Source organism: Hyaena hyaena, unplaced genomic scaffold, assembly GCF_003009895.1.
Source record: "Hyaena hyaena isolate Hyena2069 unplaced genomic scaffold, ASM300989v1 scaffold_5, whole genome shotgun sequence".
Lineage (NCBI taxonomy): Eukaryota > Metazoa > Chordata > Mammalia > Carnivora > Hyaenidae > Hyaena > Hyaena hyaena.
The window spans coordinates 6268659-6285181 of NW_024080637.1; the positions used below are offsets into that span (position 1 = coordinate 6268659).

A 16523-nucleotide genomic window follows, 5' to 3' on the forward strand; every position below is an offset into this window, starting at 1 on the left:
CAACCAGTCGTCTGTGCTGCAGCGCCACGGCTGAGCAGGCATGGCCCAACTTGCTAAGACACTTCCATGGTAGAGCCCGGAGAAGGGCACGGTTTTCCTTTGGCCAGGACCTGACCGATGCTCATGATACTCATAATTTGTGGGCCTTGCAGACCCGAGATGAGTCAGGCTTCTTATGAGTCAGTCTGTTGACAAGCCATCCTTGGCCATTCCTAGCCCATCAAAAATAGAAGTCCAGGGGAAGGGTATGAGCAGGCCAATTTAATTAGTGTGGGCTCTAAGGAACCTTAAGTTAGCCCTATTAAATTAAACCGCCTAGGGGAAAAAATAACTGTAATTATTTCCTTCTCTCCTCTCTCGTTGTGTATCAACTCCCTCCCAACCTTCATGCCTCTCATTCACAAAACAACCTTTAACCTGGGGGCTAGCACACAGACAACCATAAGCTAGGGTTCAGTATTTCCATTTTTCTGTCTCCTTCCCGGGCGATCTCTAGGTCCCAGCAGAGAACAGAGTGCGTCCAGAGGCATCCGTAGGGCCTGGCTGTAATCTAATTTAGGGAAGCAGTTACACTGAGTAGAACATGATTCCAAAAATGCACCGAGTCTCCTTCCTGAACCAATGCAGATCGGTTTGCTGAGGGGCATTTCTTTTAAAAGCCCCTTCTCTCTTTTCAACAGATTGAAATAAGCAAACTTTAATGGCAGGGAATTATTCTTATTTTGTTGAAATTTAGTTCTGAGTTTTCCTACTTGAAACGTGTTTTCCCCAGGACACTGACCTATCCTTTAATTGTTTGGTGCGAGGCATGTTAGGGGGAGGGGCGTTACTTGTTTATTGGAACAGCGCAGTTAAAAAAAAAAAATCAACCTAGGCTAACAGTTTCAAGGCTCCCCTAAAGATGTATCCAAACAGGCAGCCAATCAGCGCTTACACAGCTTTTTCTGCTTGACTCTTTTAAAGAGACAGTGCCGACAGTGTTTTATCACATTTAAAGAGAACCGCGCTCTAAAAGCAGTCTGAAAATGGGGGGGTCTTCCCCTATTTCGCCGGTTTCTGGTCTAATAAGGGACTCATAGTATGTACTCGGGTTCTCAGCGTGGCAGAGAGGAGTCAGCAGCAAATAGCTGGGTCACTCTTCCAGCCTCCCCCCCATTTCCCATTGTACACCTGGGTCACTGACAATGGAAGCTTCCCCTCCCCCCAAGCTTGACTCTTATTCCCACCCCCCCACTCCCCAATTTAGCTCCATTTATTTGAAGTTTGCAGATTTCAGTGGCGCGCATTCCACGTCGCGGGGCGCCCAGGTGACGCCCCCGTCCCCCGGAACGGCACGGTCTCCTGTGGAGAAGCCAAGGGGCGAACGAGCCAGGGCTGGCAGACCTTAGAAATTTGGGAGCACTCTCCCTTCTCTTAGCACAAGTCCGCCGTCCTCTCCTTCAGGCACCCCAAAGCACGCCAAGGACCTTTTTCGCGCGGCTCCACTTTGGGGCTTTCCAAAGTATTTTAATGATGTAGTAAAGGAGCAACCGCGCGCCTCGACGCCGGCTCGAGCAGCCCAGCTCGCAGCATGGAGCCACGGGCCCGGCGCTCGGAAGGAGGACTGAGCAAGAGGGACGACCTGGGGGCGGGGCGGCTGGGGGGCGGCCTGGAGTCTGGGGAGGGGGTCGGGGTCGGAGCCCAGGAGGGTAGGCAAGGGGGAGGGGGAGATAAGGGCTGGGCCGGCGCGGGCCGGGCGGGGGGAGGTGAGGGGCAGATAAGGGAGAGGGACGTGGCGGGAGGGAGCCGGCGGCGCTCTGCTTAGGGGTCCGCGCCCCCTCCCCTCCGACGCTGCCGCAGCGCCCCCCACCCTCCAGTGGTCCCCGCCGCGGAGTGGTCCCCGCTCGTCAAACACCTTCGTCGCCGGGCCCGGAGACCAGAGCTCCCCCAGCCCGATCGAGTGCCCTTCCCACATCTACAGAAAAGAGAGGCGCGCGCCCCCGGGCACCCCCGGCTCGGCCGCAGGAACAGGGGCAGCGGCTCGGCGGAGGCGGCCGCAGCGGGGACTGCCGCGGCCGGGCGCTGACAGGGCGTTCCTCCCGGGCAGCCGGGCCCGCCCCCGCGCGCCGATTGGCCGAAGCGGCCATCAATCGCGGGACGTTGACGCCCGCCTCGCTTCCTCGCCCGGGTAGCCACGTTCGGTTGAGCTCCAAGTAGACCAGCGGCAGCGGCGGCGGCAGCGGTGCCGGAGGCGCAGAGGGCGGCGCAGGCGGAGCCGGGCGGGCGGGCGCGCGAGCGAGCCAGCGGGCGGCCGGGCCGGCGGGCAAGCGGCGGCGGCAGCGGCACCCCAGGCCGAGCCGGCGCGGGAGGAGTTCCAGGGCGATGGGGCCGCGGCCGGGGCTGACGCTTTGACAGCTGGAAAGAGCGCGGAGCCAGCGCCTGGGGGGGGAGGGAGGGGAGCGCGGCGAGGAGAGCGCGAGCGGGAGAGCGAGCGAGGCCGGGGAGGGGGCCGGGAGCGAGGGGACAGCTCGGGAGCAGCCGGAGCGGTAGCGGCGGCGGCGGCGAGGCTCGGCGCCCTCTTCTCTGCAAACCATGTTTGCCAAAGGCAAAGGCTCGGCGGTGCCCTCGGACGGGCAGGCTCGGGAAAAGTAAGCCCTATTTTCCAAGTGGCGGCCGCGCCGTCGCGGGGCTGCGGGAGGGCGGTGGGAGGCAGGTGGGCGGGCGGGGGCCGCTGCGCCCCGGGTCGGGCGCCGCCTGCCTGGCCCCTTCCCGAGGCCGCGGCGGGCGGCGTGGGAGAGCCCATTGTTGGCAGGCGGCGGAGGCCGGGGCGTCGGGGGGCGCCGCCGGGGGAGGGGGCACCTGGTGGCCGCGGGGCGTGCCGGCCGCGGGGGCCCGCGGAGAGGGGTTGGGCGAGGTCCCGAGCGCCGGCTTGGGCGCTCGCCGCGGCGGCCGCACTTTGCCCAGCGGGCGCGGGCAGGGGGCGCGTGGCTTCTGCAGCCCCGAAGGCTCCTTTTGTCCGCCCGCGGCGTGAGGAGTGCGTGCCGGGGGCTTTGTTCGGCCGGGAACCCTCTCCCTTCCCTGCCCTCTGCTTCGCTGCCCGCCCCGCGCCCTCTCGGGCGCCGCGCTGGCCAGGGACGGCGGCGCCGGCTTGGCCCTGGGCTTGGGGGGACAGTTGCTTGGGGGGGAGGTGGTGAGGGTGGCGCTTTGCTGCCCTCTCCAGAGCGCGCCGAGCACCCCGGGAGTCCGGGACTGAGTCTCCCCGGACCCTCAGCTGCGGAGAGGGTGGCGGTGGCAACGAGCGGGTCGGGAAAAGGAGGGAGGCTCTGGGGTCGGGAGGCTTGCGAGTTTGAGAGACCTAGGGGCTTTTGGCCCGGATGCCAGTTGGAAGTTCAAGTTTGGGGGCTGCCTCCCTGCTCGAGGCTATACGTCCCCTGGTACCCACCCCCTGACTGCTTCCACCCGTGCCCCCGGGGCAGGGCCGAGCTGCTGCTCACCTCTGGTTGGGGCCACAATGGGACAGAGCAGATGGGGCTGGAGGCCGGCTGGCTAGGTCCAGGAGCGAGCGCCCCGTACCTATGATCTGACGCCTTCCCTCTCTTTCTGTGCCCCCTGCCCACTTTGCAGGTTAGCTTTATACGTCTACGAATATTTACTGCACGTAGGAGCACAGAAATCTGCACAGACCTTCTTGTCGGAGGTGAGTGGGACTCCCCCCCCATCATCCAGTTTCTGGACACCCCCTCTTCTCCACTATTCTTAGAGCCTTTGTTTTCAGGATCAGCCACTGTGGCCACCATTTTGAATTTTTATCACCTTTTGGCATTTATTGTTAGTTGGTCTTCACAGCCTTTTGGCTCTGGGAAGCCCCCAGCCCACCCTTCCCCTCCGCTCCTCTAAGTGGTCTCTTGTTCTCTGCTTTCCAGATTCGATGGGAAAAGAACATCACGTTGGGAGAACCGCCTGGGTTTTTGCACTCGTGGTGGTGGTAAGTTTGCGTGATAGTTGTGTGTGTGTGTGTGTGTGTGTGTGTGTGTTTGTTTTGTTCAGCGCCCAGGAGCCTAGTGAACAAAGACAGGAGGCCTGGAAACAGACCCCCATGCCTTAGCCCTCCGTCTTGGCACAGAACAGGGCACCTGCGTGCACTCAGACCAGGACTGGTGAAGGAGGAGAAGGGCAGGAGAGGCGGTGCCTGAAGTTTGTGCCGCCTCTGTCTCCTCCTATTGAGAACCGACTAAATCGTGCCTAGTGTTTGTACGGAAACTCTTTTACTTTGCTGTCTCTCTCTGGGGGACCAGGCAGGGGCTTGAGAGAACCTTGAAGGATTTTTGTCAGTGCTGCATGCTGCTTTAATTAGAGGGAGAGGGGGCGGGGTGGGGTGGAGAGGATACCAGGTCTGTGTTAACAACTGGCCTGTCCCTTCCTTTTTCCCCTGCGAGCTCAAAACCTTGAGAGAGCACATCTCCTGGGGCCTTTCCCAGGCATGCTGAGAAAAGGCAAGAAGGGGCTGCCACTTCCTTTAAAGATACTGATTCAGACTGACTGGACCTTCCTCTCCTCTGTGGGCCCTCCCCCCAACCCCCAGCATCCCTAAAGCCACAAAGTTTCATTTTAGTGAGAACCTTAACTGGTTGGCGTTGACCTCTCAGAATGCATGTAGTTTTCGCCGCTCTCCCTTATTTGTGACCCTTTCCTGGGGCCCTTCGGGGTAGGACCTCAGCAGGTGTGGTTTGCAGCAGGCAGGAGGAGGGCTTAGGGGTCAGCAGGAGTGAGTTGCTGTGAGTGTTGAGACCTGGATGTTTTGCGGGAAGATTGGTAGAGTCTTTGACGTCCTTTTGAAAAGGACAAGAAAGCAGAGTGGCTTTTGATATTTTGGTGGAGTTCAGAAGGATCCCAGTGCCACGTCTTGGGATCTTAGCGCCTTTACCTGACCGCCAGTTCGGGCTACTGTTTCAGGTCTCTTTGAATCGAAATGCGGGGGGATGAAGTGTCTGTTGTAACTTGCGCAGAGAAAATGAGTTTTTAATTACTTCTGCCTGCCGCAGAACTGCAGGGCTGTGGCATAAGGGTTCTACCTGTAGGAGTGGGTGACGGGTTCTCGGTGGTGGTTTTTGGGGAGCAGTGTGAGTGGGGTTGGTGTGTCTGACCGTCGTGAATTTTGCAGGAACTTGGGCTTGTGAGTGGAAGTGGCTGCGGAGTTTTTAGCGGTAGAAGTCTTCCGTGTGCGGGGGAGTTAAATGCGGGCAGCTTCAAGGGACAGAAAGGAATGTTTCTGAGTTCCCTCTGCAGCTACTAGAAGCCCCTGATTTTCTTGCTCTGTCCGGAACACCCCCCACCCCCCCACCCCCAGTCTTCTCCAGCCTCATCTAAGCCCCAGGAACATGGAGAGCAGTGGCGGCTCTGAGTGGCTGTGGTCTTGTTAGTTAGAAGTTAGTTGCCTTGTGCTAGTTGGCACTGAGCAAAGGACTGATTCCGAGAGGGTCAGGCTGTGGGATGCATACACCTTGAGTGATCCTCTGATGGCACTGGCAGAGCTGGCTGTTTGTGATGGGCACAGGAGCCCCAGACATCTACTCTGGGGTCCGTTTCCTTCAAGTGGGTGCCCAGCCCCGGGCCTTGGGCTCCTAACCCAGAGCCCCTTACCAATACCAATGCTGGTGCTGGTATAAGGTTTTAGTGGCTGTGACTTGTATATCTGTTCTCAGGTAATACCTAGTGTTAGAGGGACCATACCAAATCTTGGAGGGGGTTGAGGCAGAGATGTTTAGGTGCCGCCCCCCCCCCCCCCCCCCCGCAGGATTGGTGGACTGGGGAGGGCTATTTCAACATGAAAGGACAAGATACTTGGTTGTCTGTAACCTCTCCTTTGGCTAATTGATATGCATTCTTTGAGTGGGGTAATGGTTCTTGCATAAGAATTCCTTGGGGGAGGGCCTGGATGGGAGTAGGGGTAAGATGGGAGGGGCGGGGGTGTGGGCTCTGGGCTCTGGGATTAAGAACCTGTAGGTTCCCTTTCTTGCCAGTCACCCAGGTTGCTACACGTATGAATCATAGTCCTGACTTTGACAGTTTAACCTTTTTATGAAACGTAGCCGCTTAGGTTGGGGAGAGGGTAAGTAAAAGGAATACAGAGGAAAGAGGAGGCCAGGATTCTTATCCACATTCCTGCGTGTCCCATCTGGACACCCATGGGTGGGTTGTACTAATCTGTCCAAACTTCAGGTGCCCTGTGTGTAAAGTAGGGGTAAAGTCATAACCCTGTAGTAGTTATTGGCAGTGTCGTGGGTGTGGGGCATCTGGCACATATAGGTGCCTTATGGATGAGAACTGACACTCTTGTTACAAATGTCTGGCTTGCCAGAAGAGGTCAGTCCGTTTTGTTTCCAAGCCCGAGTTTGCTCAATAAAGGCTGGAAGTGTGGGATCGAGCCTTTGGGAGACCTGGCGCTGTTCGCACCCTACGTCACACACTTGTCGTTGGGACACAAGCAATAATTAGTAACCCGATCTTATTTTATTTTTCGATTTGCAGCGTATTTTGGGACCTTTACTGTGCAGCTCCTGAAAGGCGAGACACTTGTGAACATTCGAGTGAAGCAAAAGCCTTTCATGATTACGTGAGTAACAAATTTTTAATCCTGGCAATAATTACAGGGTTGGAGCGCTATAACTTCTCTAGTACCAGGAGCAAATACACAGCCAATTGGCAGTGGTCTTTGTTTTCTCTTTGCCATTCTTTTTGTTCTGCCCACCTCCCTGGCGCCCCTGCCCCGTTCTAACTTGGTGAATGGTGTTTCATAATGTTGTAATTATGCAAAGGAGTGGAGATGCCTATCTGGAGAATTAGATGGCGTTGATCAGGGCTCAGCCAACGTGAGGTTTATGCTCAGAGCGGACAGTTAGCTGGGAAGAGAAGAGGCTGAGCCTCATTGGTATTGGTTTAATTAAAAAACGTACCACCGCCATGACAGAAGAGCAGCTACGAAACTTGTGTCTTGGGTGTTCGAAGGAGAGTTGGTGAAATGGATTCTTGCGTTACCTTCTGGGGAGCAGTCTTTTAAATTCTGTTTTGGGTTGTGTGGGGTGTGTGTGTGTGTGTATGTGTGCGTGTTGAGGGGCTCATGTTGTGTCCACTAGGACCGTGTATGCTTTGAGGTCCTTGGCTGCTCTGTAATCTTGTGCTCAGAACGTTCTCGGGAAGATAGTTAATTTCATCACATCATAGTGCTTGCTCCGCTATCATTCATCCTCTACCTGGATGAGTTTCTCAAGATTTATGAAATGCTTATAAGAGCGATGTCTACTGCATATCCATCTCCTGTGGCAGTCCCCCTTGAAAAAAAATATTGGACTCCAAACATGGGTAGGAGTCAGAATTTATGATCAGATGAAACACGATCTTGGGGAGACAGGAGATGGAAGGGGAAATGTCTGCAGTTCTTCCCGGCCTCTTTCCAGTCTTTGCTTCCCTTTGGCCTAGTAGATGGTGGGGATGGGGAGGTGGGGCGTGAGACGTGAGTGTAAGGGCGTGAGCGCGCATGCGCACACACACAGGCAAATAAGAGGTGGTTTATTTGATTTCACAGTTTTTCACCAAGTGGGTAGGAATGGTTTCCAAGCTCTAGAGTATTGAAGTTAGTTTCTTGAACGTCCTTATGGGCCACCCACTTGGCCAGGCCGTGTATGCCCCCTGCGTGCAGAGGTCGAAACTGACCTGGGACACCAGAACCTAGGTTGCATTTCTCAAGTGGCCGAGTCCCATTACCATGAATACCCTCATGGTGAAGATTTCTCCCGTAATACGGGGAGTCAGAGACTCAGCCGGAGGCTTGCTGGTGTTAAGGATATTCCGTGTGATGAAATTTTGTTAGGGCTGAAAAGTTCATTCCCTTGGAACAGAATGAGGAGGAAATCGACCAGTGCATGTATCCTCTCCAGGGCTGAGAAAGAGAAGCTGGTGAATGGTACTTAATGGCCTGGTAAACTTTTAGTTAGAAGTGAGGGTGACTGGCTCTCTCATGGTGTGGTTTTTCTGGGAGAATCCGTGGTGATGTTCATAGGGTTTCCTGAGCCGGAGGCTGGGTGAGGAGGCCAGAAGGTACATTAGCCATATAATGATAGTGAATTTGATCTTTGTACTTAGTAAAAGTCTTGCTTTTTCTCTTTTTTCCCCCTAAACCTATGGAGAGGTGATTCTTGTGTGGCCAATCTTTGCTATGCAAATGGTTTCATTTTTAAGAGTTGTGGGGGGAGGTGAACGCGCCTATGTCTGATAAATCTCTCGATATAGGATGTCTGCGCTATCTTTTGCAAGCCGTGAGAGAAGTGAATTTTTTTTAATGTTTATTTTTGAGAGAGAGAGAGAGAGCCCCGGGGGTGGGGGCGGGTTGGGGGGTGAGAACATAGAGAATCCGAAATAAACCCTGCATTGATAGCAGCGAGCCCAACACGGGGCTCGAACTCAGGAACTGCGAGATTGTGCCTTGAGCTGAGGCCGGACGCTCAACCGACTGAGCCACCCAGGCACCCCAGAAGTGAACAGTTTTTAACTGCATTTGGTTCCCTAGTAAAGGACGTGAGCTTCCAGCAGTTTGGGGTTTGGTCTGCCATCTTGAAACAAACATGGATGCCAGTGAAAGCTTGCGTGGGTTTGCTTTCGATAACTTGTTAAGGAATAGAGGCAGAATTACGCAGTGAAGTTGGCGTAGACATGCTGCCAAGCGTTGAAGTCACACTGATTGAGGGCCAGGGTTCACAGATTTTGGGGTCGAAATTCCTTTTCCCAGGTTGGAGTCCACTTGGTTTCATTGGCCTGGGAAGCAGGTCGTGTGGGAGGAGCTGGGAGTGATGAATGAGCATGGGGAGGGAATGTCTGTGTTGTGAAGGCGTTAAGGGGTGGTTTGGGGTTGCAGGGTGACAGAGAAGTAACTGGAAGATTAAGAGAAATTTAAGAAAATTAAGAAAAGGAACTCTCGCTTCTCGCTGGACTTCTCAAATCTTCAGGGGTTCTCTATTCCCATGGCTACCATCTAGTTAGCCCTCACTCCTTCTTGCTAGAGTTAATTGCAGTTGTGTCTCTCTAGATTCTTCCTCTAGTCTGGAATGCATGCCTCTCCTGTCCATTCAAATCCTGTCCATCTTTTAACTTCTTCGTGGACTTTTATGATAACTTTGATGATCGTTTTCTGCACATGGATCACTCCCGTCTCCTTGCCTGTGGAAACTGTCTATACGGACGGAGACTTCTTGGCAGCCTTCCATGGGCTGGGCCCCTGTGCTGAGTGCTTTGTTTCAGTCTCATTTCAAGCTGCCAAGGGCCAGGTGAGAGGAGTTGTTACCTCCATTTTGCAGATGAGGACCGTGAGGCCCAGAGAGGTCCATTCACAGCTGGTAAGTGGTAGATGAGCATCCAAACACAGGCCATAACTGACTCCAGCACCAGTGCTCCCAACACTGCCAAGGCTCAGCCCTGCAGGTCCGCAGCATGTGTCTGGTTTGCTCCCATTCTGACTACTCATTCAGAGTTGTCTTTCCAACCACAGCTTGTTAATTTTTTCCATGCTGGAGACTGTTCGTTCATACACAGAGCTATTCATCTGTGAAGCTCCCATAATGCCTTGCACATAGTAGGTGTGCGTGCTAATTGAAGGAAGAGGTTAAGGAACTATGGGTAAGAAAAAGTAGGTAATTTGGGGTCCCTGAGTAACCTGGCGTGGAACAGCCGATGGAATATTGGAAGATGTTCTTGTGGGGACTTCACTTTTGTGGGGTGATCTCAGGGTGCTGGTCTAATGTGCGTTAACTTCTTACCTTGCCTCTTGTAAAAAAAAAAAAAAAAAAAAATGCAGCAACTGGCCTTCCTTTTTCAATTAAGATCATTCAGAGATCCCCGTGGTTTGTGGGGGATCCTGTCAGCCCAGGTACCTGCTTGGGCCTTGGTGAGGGGCAGGGGTGAGGAGGGAGTGCCTGACCACTGCAGGGCTAGAAGGGACCTTTGGACGGGACCTCGACTGGGAAGATCGTGGTCTCAACTCTCTTAGAGAAATGACTTGGTGTCCCTGGCACATTGTCTCCCCTTCTTGACAGTGGGCCCAGGGGTCCTTAAAGGCTCCTTTCAGGTCAAGTCCAGACTATAGGACCTGGAATGAACCAGGTGACTCAGGGGGAGGAACTTTAAATTCTCTTTGAATTGGTGGGTTTTCATTTGAGTCATGGGCTGTTTCTTCTCCCCCACGCACACCTGACACGTTATCTGTAAGCGTGAGCGCCCTCCTGTTGATCACATGCAATGTGGAGCATTAGGGCATTTGGTTCACCAGTGGACTTTTCTGAGAAGTTGGTTAGCTTTGAGCCAGAACAGCCGTGAGGCCCTGGGACGAGGCTCACACGGGGACTGTGCTGTGGCTTCCTTTCCCGGCTAGAGGGAGCGATGGGTCTCAGTATTGATGAAAGCCCTTGGGTGCCATTGGGTTCTCTTAGATGTTGTTGTCTGGGTCTTGGCCTCCTTTTGTGGAGTGGACCCTCCCAGTGATACCAGTGTCTCTTATTTTGGGCCCAGTGGTGTCCTGGCCGCCTTCTCCACTTGGCTTTCCTCCAGGGTCGGGGACAGGCAGGTGCTAGAAACAAGTGTCTCTGGTGCCTTCTTGGCTGCTAGCAGCCTTTTCCCTCCTTATGGTGGCCAGTGGTGTGTTTTCTCCTCGGTAGCAGAAAATGAGTGGAGTAGACAGGGCCCGAAGGTGGCTTCTGAGCTGAAGGTACTAGAGAGCGAGCAGTGGTGGCTCCTCGCACCACTCCTGTGACTGCAGTTCTTACAACGCTTTTCAGCGCGTGCGTGCTTGGCCTTACAAGGACCTTATTGGCCAGGTTTTAGTCTTAAATTTCACCCCCATTTCACAAATGTGAAAACCGAGGCCTGGAATTGAGGTAGTTTGTCTAAGAGCACGTAGCCGGGGGCCAGAGCTGGGACTAGGCGTTGGCCTTTCAAGTTCTACCTCAGCTTTCGGGCAGCGCTTCTTTGATACAGAATTCAATGGAAGGACCGTGTTTGCATTTGACCCCCAGTGTTCCCATAGACAGTCACTGGAGAAGCGCATCCAGCAGAGAGTTAGACTGAAGCCCCTGAGGGGTAAATTGCAGAGTCCCAGGCAGAGGTGGGACTGGAGCTCGGGAAGGGAGTTTGTTATGGTACAGTGGCTCTCTTGGCAGGGAAAACGTGATAAAAGCTCTGGCCTTTCCTTCCAGAAAATACATGCATCCCTACAAAGGAGACTTTGTGCCTGGTTTTGGGAGGTGCGCGGACTGCTGCCTCTAACCCCAGCCCCTCTCTGGTTCCCAATGGAGAACTTGCGGAGTGTACTGGACACGGAACCCCATGACTTTGGCAAGTGTTGAGCCTCAGTTTCCCTGCTCTGAAGACCTGAGATCCCTTTCTGCTCTGCTATTGGGAGCAGCCCCCCTCAGCTGGACCTCAGCTGGGCCTGCTCCCTTACCCCTGTGCCTGTGGCAGTCCTGCTGACCCCCCTCGCCCCCAGCTGTGAGCCTGTGTCCTCAGGCAGTTGGTGGGGGGGCAGGGGAGGATTAGGAAAGCGCCCCAGAGGCCTAGGCGTGGACGAGAGCTGAGGTATTTGTGGCTCTGTGGCAGGGGTCCAGCGTCCTTGGTGGGTTTGAAATAGCAAAGTGATATTTGAGAGGGCTCTCCTTGGATGTGCTGAGCTGGGGTTCCTGCCAGGCGGGGAGTGTCCACGCCTGTCAGAACCCTTTGGGGGCAGGGGCATGAGAGGACGGCAGTGCGGGCAGAATGGGAGGGCCGAGATGCTGGGGAGTGCTCTCCCCAGAGATAAGCCAGCCTAGCCATCTGCCCAGAGGTCCTGGCAAGTTCACAGCAGTTGCCTTTGGCTCTGACCCTTGGCACTCTTGTGTGGCAGATTAAAAAAACAAAACGTAACACACAGTTATTCCCTCTCCTCCCCTTGTAGCTTAGACTTTGTGTTGCATCCTTTCTTGGGGGCTCCCACCCCGTTTGCTGCAATTCCTCTAACCCCAGAGGCTGCCAGACTCCTCCATCGGTAGCTAATTAAACACTAAATGAGTAACTGGAATTGCATTTTGCCAGAGCCCAGGCTGCGCAGCCACCTTAATGGGTTTCAAGTGGCGGCAAGACCCCAAATTGCAAATCCTTGCCCTTTATTTCATGGCAGGAGGTGGGGCTGGGGCAGGGGTGGGGATAGAGTGGCAGGGACCCAAACAAAGTTTTTGGCAGTGGTCACTTCATTTGAACTCCCAAGACTGGCCATGCGCACGGCTCTGCATAATGCCATCTTTGTGAGCTAAGCATTTGCTAACTTGGACCAAGAGTGAGTTCTGCGGCGGCCACTGCTCCGAAGGGGCCGGAGACACACAGCTCTCCGCACCGTGTCCCTTAGTCTGGCTCAATTTTCCAAGGGAAGCGGGTTCTCTGGTTCCTGCCAGGCGAGCCAGAGCCACCTCGCCCCCTTCCCTCAACCTTCCTGCCTGTGTGTGTGAGTGTGTGCGCGTGTGTGTTTTAAGAGGGAGATGTGTGTGCTTGAGGGCCTGTCAGCCAAGATAACAGAAATGTTACACTAGCCGTAGTCTTTATAATGGTGTCTAGGGCTTAGAGTATTTAGAAAAATTAATCTTTTTTAGCTTGGTAATAATTCTGACCACGGCACAAGTGCATTAGATGATTCACATAAACTTCTTTAATACATGTTGCTAGGAGCTTACAGCAAATAGACAATAACGATTGTTTGTTTTTTGATTCGCCAGGGTAATGGGGTTCTCTGTAGCCCTGGTGAGATGCGTTTTAGCAATGTTTCTCTCCCGTGTTATGCTTTTCTTCACCTGGGTCTTGAGTCTTCTGGATTTGGAAGGGTCTGGGGTGCACACCTGAGTTCCAGCTCTCACTGTCATTTCCCGGTGGGGTGGAGCTTCAAATCCTCAGTTTCCCCATCTGTGTAGTGGGCTAGCGGTGGTCCCTTCCCGTGGTGGTTTTGAGAGTGAAGAAAGATCACGTGTATGAAATGGTTGTCTCTCTGGGCTCATGCTTGGGGAGTTCATCTCTTTTCTCTTTGCAGCCCTAAGTCCCCCCCAGCCCCCAAATTTTTACCGTGATGGAGACAGCGGCGTCTTTTTTCTGGGAGAGCGAGCTGACTGAGGGACCGGGACACTCGAATTTCCCAGTGAAGCCCTCCAGTGCTGGGGCTCCCCTAATGTGTCGCAGAGTCTTTCCCTCCACACCAGCCATCTTGTCTCACCCCTACACCCCTGCAAGGGGCAGAGTGGGCAGTCCTGCCACAAGCTGGCACCGATAAATGCTCCCCTGAGATGGCAGCACCCCTTATCTGCGTTGGACAGAGGCGTCCTGTCCCAGTCCCGCATATTGAAATGGTAAGAGCCAGAGGGGCTTGCAGCTTCACATCAGCAGAAATCTGGATTCAAATTTTGGCTCCACACCCTTTGTTACCAGTGGGAGCCTTGGTCCCTTCTCGAGTGTGAGGTTGGCAGAAGGGTCATCCTTGCTCAGCCCGCCGTGGCGTGGCGGAGGGAAAGGCATGGAAGCCTGTCTGGAGAAGTCGGTTGTGGTGTAATGTGCTGTGTAGGTGCTTACAGGGATGAACAGAATTGAAAGCACTAAGTTGGGGTCTTGTGCTCACTTTGGGTTACGTATCCTGCCCTTGCCCACCTCCAGGCTCACTTGAGTTTTTGATTGAGCAAGGGGTCCCAAAGAGGAGCCGTAGGATGCGAGCTGGGAAGGGGACATGTCGCCGTGACACGTTCTTGGGTACGTTGGCTGCTTTCTTCTTCAACTTCCTGTGGAGCCTGAGCGAGGCGCTGGTCACTTGGCTCCCAGGCTGGGAGCAGAAGGCACTGCTAAGTTTCACGGTGTTGATCCAGTTGAATTACTGAGTGCTTTTGCTCTGCTCACTGTCTAGTTGAAGAGGCATACACGGCCCAGGATATGATTAAGTGCTTAGAAAGCCTTGGGCAGAGCGATCTTGGTCTTCCGAGAGAGATCAGGATGCTGCCAGGACAGATGGCGGGAGAAGGTAGGCGGTCCCACCCTGGGTGGCGGTCAGGAAATGCATTTACTGTCTGTGTACCTAGCGGGATCACAGGTGATGGAACCGGAGGTCACCTAGGCGCATTACAGATAGGTAAACTGAGGTCCAGAGAGGATGGATGCCCCACCTGGGGTCACCAGTAGGTCTCAAACCTACAAACCCAGTCAGGATCTGGGACCTTTCCCTTTGCCTGGTGCTGCCTTGCTGCACTTAAACGCAGTGCAAACTTGGTCACTTTAATTAGCCTTTCCTCGGTTTCCTCGGGTAGAGAATGGGGTTGGTGAAGTATACCCGCCTTGTCAGGCTGTCCTGAGGATTAAATGTGCTTGCACATGTCCCACGTATGTAACGGGGCCTGGCACAGCCTAGGCACCTCGCAAACCTGTGCTGCCGTGACCTCGCCTCCGACCCTGTGCGGACCCTGGCCTTCTCCTGGCCAGAAGGGAGGCAGCAGCTGAGCGCTGGGTATGAGAGGTGTGTGCCTGGGGGCACGAACTGGCTTCTCACCTGTTGATTGGCGTTCTGGATCTGTGGCTTTGAATCCACCTTCTTCAAGTGCCCTTGGGCGTTTGAAGTGTGAGTGTCCCACCCGCAGCCTCCAGACAGGCCCCAGTTCCGTGTGGATGACATGAGATGACATTCATGGGCACTCTGGGCTGGAAACTGGACTGCGTTGTTCGGTCAGTGTCCGTTTTCTCCTCTGCTGGCCACTTCTTTTCATCTAGGCGTCTGGAACTTTCCCCTGCCCCCTGTGACGCTTTCTGTGGTCCCTGCTTGGTACTGCCCGAGACAGGGTTTTTGCTCCCGTGCCCACTGGCCCTACCGTCGAACAGATGCCAGCCTGGAATGTGGCTGCCTGGCTGTCCAGACCTGCCAGGACCACCCCCACTTGGGACACCCCCTCCTTTTTTTTTCTTCTCTTTTTTTATTCCCCCAGGAACTCTGTGTCCTTATTCACTTGCTACTTGCTGCTGGGCAGAAGAATGATTTGGGTCAAGGTTGTATCTCTTCCCAGCTGGTAGATTAAAAGCTCTTGAGGGCAGGGGCTCTTATCCTCACCCTATTTGCACCACCCCCACTCCCGGGGCCAGTTGCAGAGTCTTGAATAAATCCCGAGATTGGTGAGCCAGACTCCGGGGCCTTGGGAAGTGAGAAAGGTCTGATCCTTGCCCTGGGATCAAGCGTGTTAAATACACGTTTTAATGGAGATGGACAAGTGGCACATGGTAACGCATTGTTTTGCAAACTGTGAGTTGTGACCCATTAGTGCCTTGGGAAATCAACTTAGTGGGTCACGACTGGCAATCACAAAAAATGAAACAACTGTATCACACAGAGGAAGCTTAAGTGTTGTTTGGGGGACCTTCTGTTTGCAGTGATTTACGTGTGCCCGTAAATACACATTGTACCTTGGGTTTGCGAAGTAAAATTTGCCTTCTTGTGGGTCTTAGTCTGAACTTGGAAAGCCGCTAGCCCAGAGAGGGCTGAGATGGGATCTTGGGACCCACAGGTGACTTCAGCCAACTGACCAAAACTATTGCTGACCTCAGTTTCTGGATCTGTACCAAGGAGGGAATTGGTGCCACCTCTGGGGGCCCTTGAGAGAATTGTTTCCCGAGTGTTGCCTGGTGGCTCACTTGGTGGCTGCCATTGGCGTTTGCTGCCATGTTCTTTATGCAGAGAATGTGAGGAAAGGGCTCTGACGTCTGACGTCTGTAGCTTGTCCCTGCCGACTGGCTGGCCGTGGGGCAGCTCCCCCTGCCTTCCCTCCTCCTGGTCTGAGGTTGAGGCGGGGTCCCGGCCCTCCGTGGAGGGTGTTGTCTGAACACCTGCAGGGGTCAGGCTACGGCAGGAGTCTTGAGAACAGATCTCAAGGCATCCCGTCTGACCCAGGTCGGCCCAGCCTCCCGAATTCTCTGTCCCCTCCCGGTGACAGCTGTTTGCACAGCTCCCGAGGCAGGCTTTGTGTCTCCCGCTCTTTGTGTGTTTGGGTGAAGCGCCTGACATTTCACTTCTGTTTCACAGTCCTCTGACCTTAAGAAGCATGGCTGCTCCCCAGGGCCCCTGTCTGAGGTTTTCCTCTGATCCTTCTCTCCCTGTCACAAAAGGCCATTTGAGAGAGCAGGCTCTGAGGTGGCAGACCTCCCCTGTGCCCGGGATGCTGGCTGCAGCTTTGTGAGCTCTTGGGAGAGACGCAGCATGGCTTGGCGGACTGGGCGGGGAGGGCGGCGGATGGCGGGCAGTTATTCCCAGGTGTCTGCCGCGTGCTCGGCCCTGTGCTGGTGGTGGGTGCCAGAGCAGGGTCATGGATGGTACCTGGGATTTGGACTTGGACCACAGTCCAAGACCAGAGTTCCAGTTCTCGTTCGTTCAGATGGCCGTGGGGAAGTCCTCTGGCCTCGCTGAGCCTTAGCTCATCTGATACAAAACGATGGGAGCCAAGGGCTGGATTTTTTTTCCGCCTCTC

General features: G+C 54.6%; 1 protein-coding gene across 3 annotated transcripts in view; it reads left to right on the forward strand.

Moving 5' to 3' along the window:
• The first annotated feature begins 2474 nt into the window (after window positions 1–2474).
• SSBP3 (single stranded DNA binding protein 3) overlaps window positions 2475–16523 on the forward strand; it is a 161206-nt gene continuing 147157 nt past the window's right edge. For all 3 annotated transcript variants that reach the window (XM_039238461.1, XM_039238469.1, XM_039238479.1), the window contains exons 1-4: window positions 2475–2627; window positions 3604–3676; window positions 3903–3964; window positions 6508–6592. In XM_039238461.1, coding sequence (XP_039094392.1) covers window positions 2572–2627; window positions 3604–3676; window positions 3903–3964; window positions 6508–6592 — 276 coding nt within the window. In that variant the 5' untranslated portion in view covers window positions 2475–2571. The remainder of the gene's footprint in view (window positions 2628–3603; window positions 3677–3902; window positions 3965–6507; window positions 6593–16523) is intronic.